The sequence below is a fragment of the Galeopterus variegatus genome, unplaced genomic scaffold (genome assembly GCF_000696425.1).
Source record: "Galeopterus variegatus unplaced genomic scaffold, G_variegatus-3.0.2 Scaffold5495, whole genome shotgun sequence".
Taxonomy (NCBI): domain Eukaryota; kingdom Metazoa; phylum Chordata; class Mammalia; order Dermoptera; family Cynocephalidae; genus Galeopterus; species Galeopterus variegatus.
Window position 1 is genome coordinate 63,764 of NW_007731606.1, and position 16,958 is coordinate 80,721.

General features: G+C 35.7%; 1 protein-coding gene across 1 annotated transcript in view; it reads left to right on the forward strand.

Moving 5' to 3' along the window:
- The window catches only part of LOC103604942 (centlein-like), a 104,044-nt gene that overhangs the window by 46,824 nt on the left and 40,262 nt on the right, over positions 1–16,958 (forward strand). Inside the window, exons 6-7 of the mRNA XM_008589519.1 lie at positions 4,793–4,865; positions 4,952–5,175. Coding sequence (XP_008587741.1) covers positions 4,793–4,865; positions 4,952–5,175 — 297 coding nt within the window. The remainder of the gene's footprint in view (positions 1–4,792; positions 4,866–4,951; positions 5,176–16,958) is intronic.

A 16,958-nucleotide genomic window follows, 5' to 3' on the forward strand; every position in this document is an offset into this window, starting at 1 on the left:
TGGTGGCGCACTGGAGAAGTGCGCCGCTTGGGAGCGCTCCCGCCGAGAGTTCGGATCCCATGTGGAGACCGGTTCCCGCTCGCTGGCTGAGCATGGTGCGGGTGCAACACCGAGGGTTGCGATCCCGTTGCCGGTCCCCGGTGCGGGCGCAACACCGAGGGTTGCAATCCCGTTACCGGTCAGTAAAAAAAGACAAAAAAGGAAAAAAAAATTATTAACTTTTGTTTTGCCAAAGACCCTACTTAGAGGATGAAAAGACAAGCCACAGAGTAAGAGGAATACTTACAAACCACATATCTGACAAAAGGACTCGCATCTTGAATATATGAACAACTCTCAAAACTCAACAGTAAAAAAAATCAAACTTTCCAGTTAGAAAATAGGCAAAAGCCATGCAGAGATTTTAGCCATCTATATATCCTTTTTGGTAATTAGCACATTGTAAAGATGTTCAGCATCATCAACCATTATCAGATTAAGACCATAATGAGATACACCTCTAGTGAAACAGCCAAAATAAAAAATAGTGACAATGCCAAATACTGGTAAGGATGCAGAGAAACTGGATTTCTCATACCTTGAACTTAACATACAACCCAGCTATTATACTCTTGGACACTTATCCCAAAGAAATGAAAAATTATGTTAACAAAACTGTATACGTGAGTGGTTATAGCAGTTTTATTTGTAATAGCTGAAAACTGGGAACAACCAAAATTTCCTTCAGTAGCTGAACTGTTCAGTTGTGGTACATTCATACCACGAATACTACTCATCAATAAAAAGAAACAAACTGTTGATATACACAGCATCCTAGTTTTGTAACCCCAAATTTCCCATCTTGGGTTGGAGGCTAGATTTTCCTTCTTGCCTTCTGTATTTTGTGTTTCTATTTAAATGGAATTTTAAGACCACAAGGGTTTTCAGTTGTCCTACATTTTGCTGGCAACTTTGTTGGTTACTCATTTGTCTGTGGATTCCTGCTTCACTTCATTTTTGGCCTCTGAGAATTTCCCTTGATGTTTTGCCATGTTAAAAAAAATAGGTGTTTGTTTCATAGTATGAGAATTTTTATGAATTTCTAATCAGTTATTGTACTGTAAATGGAAGCCCAATTCTTTTTTATGGTTGGTCCAGTTAATTTGATACCAAGTCTGGTGACAAATATTGGTAATTTAATTGGTAGTTTTGTTTTGGATTTTTTTACAGTGCTCAGTATGTGACTGACACTTAAATACTAATTGAATTTTAATTAAGCAGTGAAATATTTTAAAAATATACCTCCTTCTGATTTTGAAAATAAGTTCAGATGAGGTATTTCAAAAATATTGTGAGAAATGAAACATTGTTAGGATTTTGTAATCTCTGAAACTAATTAGATTAAATGAAAACCTTTAGATACAAGTTTCTGGTATATGTGTTATTAAAACATTTTTATTACCTTAGGTCCATGCCTTATGTATACTACAGCATAGTTTATGTATCTATCAACATAAAATATGTGGCTCATTGTCAAAGTAACGGTGGGTCAAATTTATTTTTTTATGTTTGTTTTTATTATTGAATTTATTTATTTATTTTTACATTCAAAGATGTTGTTGTGGAGCAGTTGCAAGGGGAGAGAGGGGAAAGGGGAGGGGAATATGGTGGGAGGAGGAGAATATGTTGTCGAGGCCCATGGCACCCCCCTCATTCCAGCAGGGGAGCCCTCGATGCTTCTAGCAGTGGCTCTGTGGTCATTGCTGGACTGGACGTGGATGTCACAGGGGTGTGGCTGAGGCCCTTGGACCCCCACCACCCCAGCTTGGGAGCGCAGGGCACTTCAAATGGTGGCCTGGTGGTCATCACTGGCCTGGATGCAAATATCGGGGGAGTGTGGCTGAGGCCCTCGGCCTCCCACTGCCCCGGCTCAGGAGCCCGGGGTGCTTCCGGTGGCGGCTCAGTGTATGTTGCTGGACTGGATATGGCCACTCAGGTGGTCATGGCTGAGGCCCTTGGCCCTCCCCATCCCCAGCTTGGGAGCTGGGAGCTTCCAGTCCTTCTAGGTTTTATAGGTGTTCTTTGTTGGTGACTTGTTAATGTCAGAACATTGTCTCCGATCTGTGGGTGTTTTGTGTTTTCTTTCAGTTCTGTGTTGGATTATTAGCTGCCCCCACTACTTAAACTCTGTACTGGAACAAGTTTGTTGTCCTTTGCTTAGTTCTAAACTGGGGAAACTTCCTGTGGGGACCAGCCCTTGAGCCCTGTGATTGAGCTAAATTGCTGCTTTGCAGCTGATTCCTTGGGGAAGGATATTTGTGCAGCTCAGGTTTTAATTGTTGACCTTGTAAGCATTTCCGGGTCTTTTGAGGTCTGGTACACGTGGATTGTGTGGAAACTTGGTGTCTGGGCCTGAGGGGTGTTTTTTTGGGGGGGGGGTTGTATTGAATCATAATTGATTATACATATTTTGGGATTCAATGTTGACATATATTGATCAAATCAATATTACTAGGATGTATATTGTTACAAATTGTACTTCTTCTTTATGCCCCTTGTCCAATCTCTCCCTACCCCCCCTCCCACCACTGATAACCCTAGACTTCTTCTTTCCCTTTGAAATAATAATGGTTACTCTGTTGATTTGTTGCCTAGATGATCTGTCCAACTCTGAAAGCTGTGTTCAGGTCCCCAAATATTATCATAGAGCAGATGCTTCTTCTGTCACTCTGGAATGGGCTTTGTGGAGAAAGACATCCTATTCTTTTCTTTGGTCTCTTCTGGTGACTCTCTTTGTGTCAATGCACTCCAGTTGCTGGCAGGTCATCTGTATGGCAGTTGTGCTGTCTAGCCACTTTTGCAGCAGCTGTGACAGCTGTGGTGGGTCGTCCACATGGAGGTGATGTTTTTGGTATGCTCCTTGGCGCTAGTGGTGTGCCTGGTTGTGGGGAGTGGGGTCTGATCCTCAGCTCCATGCCCTGGGTCCCCAGGTGGGAACCCAAGGTGCTGGCGGAGGGTGTCGGGTCCCTGACTCCATACGCTGGGCCCCTGGGTGGTCCCCAAGGCACTGGCAGTGTGTGTGGTTGTGGGCAGGTGGTCCAATCCCTGGCTCCAAGCCTCTGGTCCCCTGGTGGGCCCTGTTGTGTGCCTGGGCCAGAACTAATTTTTTGTCCTTTGCTTACTTCTAAAATGGGGGAACTTCCTGTGGGAACCAGTACTTGAGCTGTGTGGTTGAGCTAAATGCTGCTTTGCTGCTGTTTCCCTAGGGAAGACTTTTTGTGCAGCTCAGGTTTTAATAGCTAACCTTATAGGTACTTGCGGCTCTCCAGAGACAGGGTGACCTGGGTTGTGTAGAAACTCTGATCTGGGCCTGAATCTTTTCATCAAATTGCACCCCATGCAATTCTGCATTCCCGACCAGTCTCCTCTGAATGGTCCTGCACTGATTGGGGGCAGGTCAGCTGTCCTTGTTGTGTCCTAGTATTCTCCCAGTGGGCCGTCTCCCCCCATCGCCTGTGCTCCAAACACTTCCCGTCGGACGGGCCCTGTGCCAGTCCCTTGCAATGACTCACTGGCCTCTGAATGGCTCTCTTTTTTCAGCTGGTCTGGTTCCTCGCACCTGTGTGGGTCCATGTGAGCCCTATTAGTGGTCTTGCTGTCCTGGGGGCCACCAAGGTCCTCTTCTCTCCTGCTACCTCCAAGTAACTCCATCTGAAGGGCACAGCTGTGACTTCTGCCAGCTCCTGCTCCATGCACTCAGCAGTTCCAGCCTTAAAGTGGCCGTGACCTGAAATGCTCCAAGCAGTTTTTTCTTTCTCTCATCGTGGCTTCTCCCCCTTCATGAACTCCGTAGGTCTCTCCTTCTCTTCCTCTGAGCTCCAGTGGTCCCAGCTTGGCTGTTATTACATTTTTATAGTTGTAAATTGGTTGATTTGTGGGAGAAAGTGATGCTGGGGACCGTCTATTCCGCCATCTTGATTATGAATCTGCTTTTTACTATAATTATTTATTTGTTCCTGAATTGGGATCTTTGAAAAAGTTCTTTTTTTAAAAAATAATTTTCAGATTAAACATATTCCTGTTGCTCAGCCAATAAATTCTTAAACAAGACCACATATTTTATTACTGGGATTTATAATATTTTTGAAACATATTTCTATTTACAGTTTTTCTTTTTGAAAGGATTTTTAAATTGGTGAAATATTTTGGAAGAAAAGTTAATATGGCTTCATTTTATTTAGCCTCAGTGTATTGGAATGTCATGAGGAAAACATACAGACAGCTTCAAGGAAAGTTATGATATCAACAACATTATTTTTGCTTCATTTGTCAGAAGGTTATTAGCTTCATTTGTTATTAGCTCCATTTGTCTACATGCAATAGGCAAAAGTATTTGAGAAAAGGACCTAGATTCCCAGAGAATAATTTATTACATATGCATATTTTACTTTTATTTCTGTTTTTTAAACTGACTCTAGGTTAAATTTCTACTTTTTTTTTTTCTAGTGAAGTGCAATAGTGAGAAGTGGGATAGAGTAGAACAAGGAGCTCAGTCTGTAACTATATTCTACTTTGGAGTTGATTTTGTGTCTGTATCTTCTACCTGCTTGTTCAACTTTAGTGCATATGTTAAGTTCATTTGTTACTTTTTGGTTATCAATTATAGAATTTTATTGTCTAGAGCTTTTTTAACTCTGCATAAATAAATATATTTTTAAGTAAAGAGATTTTTCTTGTTATATTGGTTCACTTGACATTGTTATTGAATAGTGATCCAATTTTTATGAAATTTTCAAATTATTTTCATTACAAGAATACCAAAAAAACAACTTTTCAGAAGAGTGGTAATACGCAAAAGAGTTCGCATACAGCAGTTTCTACCAAAGGTAAGAATGCATATGAAATTTACAATGTGTTTTTTGTGATTTAACCTGATTTTTTAAATATTATGAACAACATTATTTTTACATAGTCAACAGAGAAAAGTGCAAAAATATAACTGCCCAGAAATCAAGTAGCAATATCGTTTTATTACGAGAACGGATTATTTCCTTGCAACAACAAAACAGTATACTTCAGAATGCCAAAAAAGCAGCAGAATTGGCTGTTAAAGAATATAAAGAAGTCAATGAAAAGCTTCTCCATCAACAGCAAGTATCTGATCAACGATTTCAGACAAGCAGACAGACGATAAAGGTAACTTTAAGATTGAATTATAACAGACTGTATTATAAAAGTGGATATTTTATTTCACATGTGTTCTTTAGTGCATATTTGTGTTAGAAACATCTATGAGTTTTAAAAAATTCCATGCACTGTTAACTAATGTAAATAGTTTAATTACTACACTTATTTAATAAAGTCCATATTAAGAGGCAATCTACATGAGGGAGGGAACTCCAAATCAAAAAGACAAACACTTTATTAGCACACCTTTTCCACTTAAGTTTTTGCTTCTTTTTATCATTTTTATATGTTCTGTATTGTGTTATATTTTAGTTTTTAAAAGCCAGCTTCATAAATGCATTTATGTTGTCCATTTGCTCGTGTCTAAAGCTTTGTATTTATGATTAAACTCTCATATTATTCAGTTCCTCCTTGCAATTACTAGTATAAAATGTGATTTTAATATAAATATTTATTTTAATGTGTTTCAGTAACATAGCAGTGGTTCTTTGGTCCTTTTACTTATTGAATTTTCTGAGACAATTTTTAGACATATTATACCTTACACCTGGTAATCATAAGTTACTCTTAAAGGAAATGAAAAAGAAAAGATTGTTTGTTTCTTATGTCTCCTTTCCTAAAGGTATTTGTGTAAGGAATGATTTGTTGGAAATGTATTCTTTTGCACGAAAAATTTATTTCACCATATTAGAAAATAATTTTTAAATTACTGCCACATAAGTTTTTATTATACTTAAATTCTCTAATTCTAATATCTAATGCTTTGATTCAAACAATACTTAGGAATATTTTTGTTGCTTTGTGTTGCTTCGCCCCCCACAGATTTGTCACCCCACTTCTCCTAGGTGATGGAGACACAAAGGATTACTCAAAGCCCGTCTCTTCTGAGCAGTGAGAAGCCCTGAAGCAGTTAATTTCCCTGGAACCCTCAAGCAAAAGGGATCCCTTCCTCGGGAAATTAACACTGAATTGGGGTTCTCTTCCTGCATTTATTTTCCAGACCAGGAAGTTACAGGAACAGACATCAGTGGGGTTATAGTTTAACAGTATAGGCTGGTAACTTTCAGTGAAACAAGCCAGATGACATTCTAGTAGACAATTAAGTGATCTTATCAACACAAGCTTGATCTTTGCAAACATTCCTTCTTATAGCAATTTCTCAGTATCTTTACATAACAATCAGTAACTTGTCTGTCCTTGAGCCAGCAACCTTGCTGTGCCACAAATCTTTGTCTTACACCAGAGACTTATAGCCTGAGGAAAATTTCCAGTCCTCCGCAAGGTCAATATTTGAAACTGCAAGACTTTGGAAAACCAGGCCCTGTGAAGTACATATGCTTTTTAGTATATTCCACATATTTTAATTGTAAAAGATTAGTGTTATACCAGTTATGCTAATAAGAATTGTATTCTAATTTCACTTCCCAGAGTAGCCTTATACCAAAACATACCTAAATTCAAAACTTACACTGAAAGTTTGAGGATTTCACGGGCTTGGGCCTTGGAAATTTGGAGTAGAACACCAGATGCAGCTGAGCTCTAAGAGTGTAGACACTGATGCCGATATCATAACCACTGTCTGGGAACTAGATTTCCCAAAATGATTTGATGAACCCATATTTATTTTACTGGCTGAAATTTTCTTTTCTTTCTCTTTTTCTAATTTTCTTTGTGTCTGTCTCCTTTCCTCCCATTCTTCTTTGCTCTCCCACCCTTACTTCCTTCCTTCTCCAGTAAAATGATATTTGTCTCATATCTCACTATGGTGTTATAAACTGTATGTATTCATAAGTTTTTTTGTGCAAATAGCAAAATGACATGAACATTTTTAAAAAGAAAGAAAATCCTATTCTGTCAACCTTATTATCAAAAACATTTGAACTCTCTTCACTTTTCTCTTAAATAGTATTCTAGACCATTGGCTTTTCATGGCTAGTAAAGAGTAGATTCTGATATTGACAGAGGCAGATTTTATAAAAAGATCATAATTGTTATAAAAACCATTTTCTTCGTTCTCTTTGGGACAAGACTTTTCTTCATTGGGAGGTGGAAAAGTAGAGACATAGTCCCTTGCTTTGGACTTCCTTAAATAGTATAAACTATGAGGGAAAAAAAGGAAAATAGTACACTAGGGATTCAATTAAAAATCTGTATAGGACTTACTTTTTTTTTTTCTTTCTCAACAACCAGTTCTAATTCCCTTTCTTACAACTCTTTTTTAAAAATTATTTAAATTTTTAATTTATTATTAATGTATTCATTCTTACAAATTGTGATATTTCTTTATTCCCTTTACCTAACGTACTTCTCAAACCTCCTGCCTCCCTCCCTCCATCCCCAGCATCTCTAGTATCCTTAGGTTTGTTCTTTCCTTCTGAAAGTTCAACATATTATTGTGGTCCTTCTTTCTTTCCTTGATTCCTTCCTTTTTCCTTCCCTCCATTTCTCCCTCCCTTTCTTCCGTCTTGGCGGCCATGTGGTATTTGTTTCTTTGTTTGGCTTATTTCACTTAACATAATTTTCTCCAGACTCATCCATGTTGTGGAAAATGGCAGAGTTTCATTCTTTTTATGGTTTAGTAGTATTCCATTGTGTATATATACCATATTTTACTTATCCAGTCATCTGTCGATAGACACTTAGGTTGGTTCCATATTTTGGCTATTATAAATAGAGCTGCAATGAATGTGGGAGTGCAGGTATCCCTTCAAGATGATGATTTGCATTCCTTAGGAATATATATGCAGTAGTGGAATTGCTGAATCACACAGTAGTTCTATCTGTAGTTGTTTGAGAAACCTCCATATTGTTTTTCATAATATCTGTGCTAATTTACAGTCCCGACAACAGTGTGAACAGAGTTCCCCTTTTCCTGCATCCTTGACAGCACTTGTTATTCTTGGTCTTTTTAATATGGAAAGTCTAACTTGGGTGAGATGATATCTCAATGTGGTCTTGATGTGCATTTCTCTGATGACTAGTGTTGCTGAGCATTTTTTCATGTACCTGTTGGCCATTTGTATGTCTTCCTTTGAAAAATGTCTGTTCATCTCTTTTGCCCATTGTTTAATTGAATTATTTGGTTTTTAACTGTATAGTTGTTTGAGTTCTTTGTATATTCTGGATATTAATCCCTTGTCAGATGTATGCCCACATCACCCTGATACCAAAATCAGATAAAGATACAACAACAACAACAAAAAAACTACAGGCTGATATCCTTGATGAACATAGATGCAAAAACCCTCAACAAAATACTAGCAATCAGATTACAGCAACATATTAAAAATATTATACACCATGATCAAGTGGGATTCATCCCAGGGATGCAGGGTTGCTTCAGCATGCACAAGTCAAAGAATGTGATACACCACATCAATAAAACCAAGGACAAAAACCATATGATTATCTCAATTGATGCAGAAAAGGCATTTGACAAAATTCAACATTGCTTCATGATTAAGATTCTCAGCAAATTAGGTATAAAAGGAAATTATCTCAATACAATAAAAGCCATTTATGACAAACCAATTGCCAATATCATCCTGAATGGGGAAAAGCTGAAAGCTTTTCCCTTAAGAACAAGAACAAGAAAAAGACACCCACTCTCACCACTCCTATTTGACATAGTATTGGAAGTACTAGCCAGAGCAATCAGGCAAGAGAAAGAAATAAAGGGCATCCATATTGGAGAGGACAACATCAAACTGTTCTTGTTTGCAGACAGCCTAATCTTATATATAGAAAAATTTAAAGCCTCTACCAAAAAACTCTTAGAGCTGATTAACAATTTCAGTAATATTGCAAGATACAATGTCAACACCTAAAAGTCAATAGCATTTCTATAGTCCAATAACGAACTAGCAGAAAAAGAAATCAAGAAAGCAAGGCCATTTACAATAGTCACCAAAAAAATAAAATACCTAGGTATCCATTTAACCATGGAGGTGAAAGATCTCTACAATGAAAACTACAAAACACTACTGAAAGAAATTAAAGAGAACACAAAAAAGTGGAAAGACATACCATGCTTTTGGATGGGAAGAATTAATATCGTGAAAATGTCCATACTACCTAAAGTGATCTACAGATTCAAGGCAATCCCATCACAATACCAGTGAAATTCTTCACAGAAATAGAAAAAGCAGTCCTAACATTCATATGGAACAACAAAAGAACCTGAATAGCCAAAGCAATCCTGAGCAAAAAAAAATAAAGCAAAAGGCATAACACTACCTAACTTCAAATTATATTACAAAGCTATTGTAAATAAAACAGTGTGGTACTGGCAGAAAAACAGACACTTTAATGAAACAGAATAGAAAATCCAGGAATCAACCCACATCCTTACAGCCAACTGATCTTTGACAAAGGCAGCAAGAACATACATAGGGGAAAACACTGCCTCTTCAATAAATGGTGCTGGGGAAATTGAACATCCATATGCAGAAAAATGAAACTCTTACCATATACCAAAATCAACTTAAAATGGATTAAAGTCTTAAATACTGGATCTGAAACCATAAAAGTACTAAAGGAAAACATAGGGGAAACACTCCAGGTAATAGGACTGGGCAAAGACTTTATGAATAGGACCCCAAAAGCACATATAACAGAAGAAAAAATAAATGGGATTATATCAAACTAAAGAGTTTCTGCAAAGCAAAGGAAATAATCAACAGAGCAGAAAGACAGCCAATGGAATGGGAGAAAATATTTGCAAACTATAGATCTTCCAACTCTTGAGATGCCATACTTGGTAGTGCCATGTGAAAAATTTTAACCAAACTTTCATTTTTAGCAGAGATTTCAACTACGTATAAAGTGAAAATTAGGATGTATTAAAAACCCTTCAGTTACTGCAGGGTTTGTGTGCATTTTAGAGAGACTATGGTGTAGATGATCAAATGAGTTGCTTTAATGTCGTATAAAGTGAAAATTAGGATGTATTAAAAACCCTTCAGTTACTTCAGGGTTTGTGTGCATTTTAGAGAGACTATGGTGTAGATGATCAAATGAGTTGCTTTAATGTGTATTCCCTCCTGAACACTATATGGAAAGTGTAAGGTCATAAAATCTTCACACTGTCCTCTTATGGTCCCAGTAGTTCTGAGAATTAAATTGACATAGTATATATTAACAGGGAAAAAAAGCATACAAATTTATTTAACAAGTTTTACATGGCATAGGAGCCCTCATGAAGAAATGAAGACCCAAAGAAGCAGCTAGAGTCAGTTACTTATATACTGAATTAGACAAAGAGTAGTAAACTGTGAAAATGTGATAAAGCAAAGGGGCTTGGGCAAGGGTAGTCAATTGGGTAGAGAAGTTAGCTACTCCAAAATCGCTAAATTTTAGCCATGTCAAATCTCACCTTTTACAAGATGAATATCATACTTTTGCTATTACATGTATAGATGTGTTACATTGTTTGTATATAATTATCCTTTTTAATACACATTTTTAGATGATTAAAAGATACAAGAATATCTAATAGTAAAGAAAGTACTTCTAGAAAAGATACACATCAGAATTTAGAAATATTCTACTTCAAAAATGGCTACGAACTCAAATAAATATAACTAGTGAATAACCAGAATTAGATCTCAGTTACATATTCTGTATATATGAGGAAAAAAAGTGTAGTAATTAAGTTTAGAATTCTCTACTGATAAAGCAACTACCCAAATTTTACATAGTTATAGACAGATTTTCTGTAGTCAGTACTTTAGTATAGTCCATTTGGGTTCTAACATTATAAGTACAGCTCTGGATATAAGATGTCAAGATTCGAGATGCTCATTTACTGAGAAATTTTGCAACTTTACCAACTTGAGGATTTTGGTAGCAACTATTGATTTCTATGATTTTTTTAAAAAAATAAAATTTATCAAAACTGATTACTATTAATTCAGTCTTTCTTTTCCTGCCTGTTTGTGGTAGAATTCCTTCATGTTTGGTAAATTATTCTAATTAATTATTTTATATATATATATCTCTAATTATTTTATGATGTCACCACTGTTTTTCTTACATTCTTTTCAGAGTGTCAATTTTCTTATTTCCAATACTTAATATTGTCAGATTTTTAAATTTTTGTAAATCAGGAAGTAAAATTATGAGGTTTAAGATTTTCAAACTATCCATTACTACGCTTTCTGTTCTCATTTTTTACACAAGAGTTATAATTCAGCATATTGTTTATGTGCAAGTTGACTTTATGAATATTGTGAAAGGTAAAATTATGAGGTTTAAGATTTTCAAACTATCCATTACTACGCTTTCTGTTCTCATTTTTCACACAAGAGTTATAATTCAGCATATTGTTTATGTGCAAGTTGACTTTATGAATATTGTGAAAGTCAAATGATAGTGTTCCTAACATCATAATATGAACTAGAATTTAAGTAATTTCTTGTATTCCTTAATGGCCTTCTGTCAACATATTTTCAATAATTTTTTACTTTAAACTACCTTGAAAATCAGCAGTACATAGTTTTGGTTTGGGTCTGTTTCTTTACAGGAAAGGCCAAAGTTTCATTAATAATTTTTGCAATCTATTACAAACTGATTGCATACCCAGACTGGGAAGGATTAGGTATTTTTAATTTTAAAAAATTTTTAGTTGAGATATAATTTACATATTATAAAACTCGCCCTTTTAAAAAGTACAATTCAGTGGTTTTTAGTATACTCTCAAATTTGCGCAACCATCACCACCATCTGATGCCAGAATGTTTTCATCATCTCAAAAAGAAACTGCATACCTATTAGCATTTACCCTGCCTGCCTCTGGTCACCTGGCAATCAGCTATTCTGGATTATTTCTTATTAACGGGATTATACAATATATGGCCTTTTGTAACTGGTTTCTTTCACTTAGCATAATGTTTTCAAGCTTCATACAAGCCTGTATCTCAGTCCTTTTTATGGGTGAATAATATTCCATTGTATGCATATACCTCATTTTTTTTTCCATTAGTCACTGTATGAACATTTGAATTATATCCACCTTTTGGCTATTCTGGGTAATGTTGCTGTAAACATTCATGTACAGGTTTTTCTGTGGATGTATGTTTTTATTTCCCTTGGATATACCTACCAGTGGAATTGCTGGGTCATATGGTAGTTTTATTTTTAACCTTTGGAGGAACTGTCAGACTCTTCCAAGGTAGCTGCACCAGTTCACATTCTAACCAGTAGTGTATGAGAGTTATGGTTTCTCCACATTCTCACCAACACCTATGATCTGCCTTTTAGCCATCCTAGCAGATACAAAGTGGTATTGTGGTTTTGATTTGCATTTCCCTGATGGTTTGAACATCTTTCTAGTGTTCATTGGCCATTTGTATTTCATCTTTGGAGAATGTCTACCCATATCCTTTGCCTGTTTGTAAAATTGAGTCCTCATTTTACTGTTAGCTTGTAAGAGTTTCTTAAATATTTTGGATGTTAGACCCTTAGCAGATATATGATTTGCAAATATTTCCTCCCCCCATTCTGTATTGTATTTTTACTTTCTTGATAGTATCCTTTAATATGGAGAAGTTGTCATTTTGGTGAAGTCCTATTTCTTTCTTTCTTTCTTTTTTTTTTTTATTGCATGCACTTCAGGAGTTAAATCTAGAATCTGTTGCCTAATCCATGGTCATGAATATTTACAACTAATTTTTCTTGAAAGCGTTTTATAGTTTCAGCTATCACTTTAGGCCTTTGATACATTTGAGTTAATTTTATATATGAAGTGAAATAGTGCTGCAAATTCACTCTTTTGCATGTGCATATCCAGTTCTCCCAGCACCATTTGTTAAAAAAGACAATTCTTTCTGTGCTGAATTGTTTTGACACTCTTGACAAAAATCAATTGAACATAGATTTATGGGTTTATTTTTGGACTCTTGATACTATTCCTTTGGTCTATATGTTGAATCTGAATGGCAGAACTGCACATCCATCATAACTTTAATTATGTAGTAAGCTTTGAAATTGGAAAGTGTGAGTCCTGCAGCTTTATTCTTGTTTTTCAAGATTATTTTGGTACTATTCAATGTGAATTTGGGGTCAGCTTCTCAATTTCTGCAAAAAGGCAGTTGGAATTTTGATAGGAATTACATTGAATTTGTAGATCAGTTTGGAGAACATTTGTATCTTAACAATATTGTCTTCCAAACCATGAATATGGGTTATCTTTCTGTTCATTTTAGGTCTTCTTTTATTTTTTTTCAATAGTTTTGTAATTTTCAGTGTACAAGTCTTGTACTTCTATGTTAAATTTATTCATGTTCTTTCTGATGCTTTTATAAGTTGAATTGTTTTATAAATTTCATTTTGAATTTGTTGATTGCTCATGAATAGAAATAAAATTGATATTTGTATATTGATCTATCCTGCAACTTTGCTGAACTAGTTTATTAGCTCTAATAGGTTTTTTGTTTGTTTGTTTTTGCAGACTTTTCATTATTTTATATATAAGAGACCATGTCATCTGCAAATATACATTGTTTTACTTCCTCTCCAATCTGGAGAGCTTTCATTTCTTTTTCTAATTTCCCTGGCTACAATCTCCAGTACAATGTTGAAGTGATAAGAACAGACATCCTTCTTCCAGATATCAAGGTGAAAGTATTCAGTCTTGCATCATTTATGATGATGGCCATGGGTTTTTCGTAAATACCCATTATCAAGTTGAGGAAGTTCCTTTCTATTCCTAATTTGTTGAGTGTTTGTTGTTGTTTTTATTAAGAAAGAGTATTGATGGATTTGGTCATATTTCATCATATTTTCCTTTATCTATTGAGACAATCATGTGGTTTTTGTTTTTTATTCTATTAATATGGTATATTACATTGTTTGATTTTCATATTTGAATTAACCATGAATTCCTGGCATAAATCTCCCCATACATCATGGTGTATAATCATTTTTATGTGTTCTTGGATTTGGTTTGTGCTATGGGTTAAATGTGTCCCCCAAAAGTTCAAGTATTGGAAACTTGACCCCCATTGTAAGTGTGTTATGAGGGTGGGAAATCCAATTATGTGATTTGAAAGGTGGGGACTTTAAAAGTTGGTTAGATTGTGAGGACTGTGCCCTTGTGAATGGACTGATTGATTCATAGAGTAATGGGCATGGTTCTGATGGCTTTATAAAGGGAGCAAGTGAGAAAGTTCCTTCACTCTTAGCCCATTCTCACCTTGTGATACCCTACATCACTGTAGAGAGCTACCACCAAGAAGAAGTCCCTCACCTGATGTGTTTCCTGGACCTTGGACTTCCCATCCTCCAAATTGTAAGAAATAAACTTCATTTCTTTATAAATCACCCAGTTTCAGGTATTCTGTTATAAGCAACAGAAACAGACTAAAACATTTTGCTACTGGATTTTTGCATCTGTTTTCATAAGGGATAATTGTTATGTCGTTATTTGGTTTTGGTGTCAGTGTAATATTTGCCTCATAAAATGAGTCAGGAAATATTCCGTCCTGTTTTTTGGAAGAGTTTATGAAGGGGTGGTGTTAATACTTCTTCATATTTATGGTAGGATTCACCAGTGAAGCCATCTGTTCCTGGGCTTTTCTTTGTGGCAAATTTGATTACTAACTCAATCTCTTCACTTGTTACAGACCTATTCAGCCTTTTAAAAATATTTCTTCTTGAGTCAGTTCCAGTAGTTCTGTCTTTCTAGGAATGAATTCATTTTCATCTAGTTTATATAATTTGTTGGCATACAATTCATAATATTTCCTTGTAATCTTCTCACTGTTGTAAGGTTTGTAATAATGGCCCTGCTTTATTTCTGATTTTTGTAATTTCAGTCTTCTCTAGTTTTTTCTTGGTCTAGATAAAGGTTTGCAAATTTTGTTGATCTTTATAAAGAACCAACTTTAAGTTTTGTTGAATTTTCTCTATTATTTTTTAATTCCCTATTTTGTGTGTTTCTGTTGTAATCTTTGTTATTTCCTTACTTATATTTCCTTTTGGTTTAGTTTGCTCTTCTTTTTCTATTTTCTTAAGGTAAGAGTTTACATTACTGATTTGAGATTTTTCTTATTTTTAATATAGGTGTTTACAAGTATAAATTTTCCTCTAAGCACTGCATAAGTCCTGCATTGTATAAATTTTGATATGTTGTGCTTTAATTTTTATCTCAAAGTATTCTCTAATTTTCCTGTGATTTTTCTTTTTACTCGTTGTTTATTTAGGAGAGTATTGTTTAATTTCCACACATTTGTGAATTTTCTAAATTTCCTTCTGATATTGTGGTCAAAGAACATATTTTCCATGATGTTAGTCTTTTTTAAATGTATTAAGACTTGTTTTGTGACCTAACATTTGGCAGATTCCTGGAGAATGTTCCACGTGCACTCGAGAGGAATGTGTATTCTGCTGTTGTTGGGTTGAATTTTAAAATTATCTAGTATGTCTCGTTGGTTGATAGTAATGTTCAATTCCATATCCTTGCTGATTTTCCATCTAGTTGTTCTGTAAATTATTGAGTGGAGGATTGAAATCTTTCACTGTTATTATTTTTTGTACATAGCTTTATTGAGATATAATTCACATACCATACGATTCTCCCATTTAAGGTGTTTCATTTAGTGGTTATTACTGTATTCACAAAGTTGTGCAGCTGTCACCAAAATCAATTTTAGAATATTTTTGTCACCTCAGAAAGAAACACTGTACCCTTTACATATCATCCTTCTATTCCCTCATCTCTCCTAGCTCTAGGCAACCACTAATCCACATTGTTTCTCTATGGCTTTGCCTATTCTGTACATGTCATACTGAAGGAATTTTTACACAATATGTAGCCTTTTATGTCTAACTTCCTTCACTTGCTGTAATGTTTTCAAAGTTCATCCATGATATTGCATGTATCGGTATTAGTTTAAGGACTTTGAAAAGTTGGCCTTCCATAAAGTCAATGAATAAACTGGCAAAAAATCATTGGGAATCAGTACAGAACCTAACCTTCTAAAGATTAATGTAAAATCCCTAGGGCTATTAATTGATGGCTCAAGAAAGTCACAAGTTTTCTAAACCATGAATATCTCATATTTAAAAATATCGAAGATCAAATAAAAGTATTGATATGAAAACTATACAGCGTTTTATTGTCACCTTCCAGCACACATTGAGGGACACTTATAATTCGTCTACAAAACACTGGAAAATAACCAAAGTCTTGCAGTTATCTAAGGAGTATTTATTTAAGAAATACAGTTCAGGGTCGGCCCTGTGGCTCACTCGGGAGAGTGCGGTGCTGGTAGCGCCCAGGCCGTGGGTTCGGATCCTATATAGGGTGCAGTCACTGGCTGAGCGTGGTGCGGATGACACCATGCCGAGGGTTGCAATCCCTTGCCAGTCAGGAAAAAAAGAAAGAAAGAAAGAAATACAGTTAAGTTTCAATAAGAACAGCAAGATTTGTGGCATTCTAACTTGCCTTAGTCCCATTTCCCACTCTTAAGTTCAGCAGTAGCCTGGGAAAAATAATAGTCCATATTCCCCATGCAGCTTGGCAGTCACTAGAAGAAACAGAATGGAGCTGGAGCTCTTTCAAGGCCTCATTCCCAAATAGTTGTCATTGTTTAAACTCTGATGATTCTCTGGAAGGCCCCAGTTAAAAAGGTGGCTCTAATCTCATTCAGTGTGAACAGATGATAGGTGGGGTGTTGAAACAATTGCAGGCAATTTTTTAAACTCACTGCTGCCTGAAGTGATGGATTCCACTTTAGGCCAAACAACGTATTAACCAATAGCTTTAAAGAAAAATTTTGGGAGTGAGATGT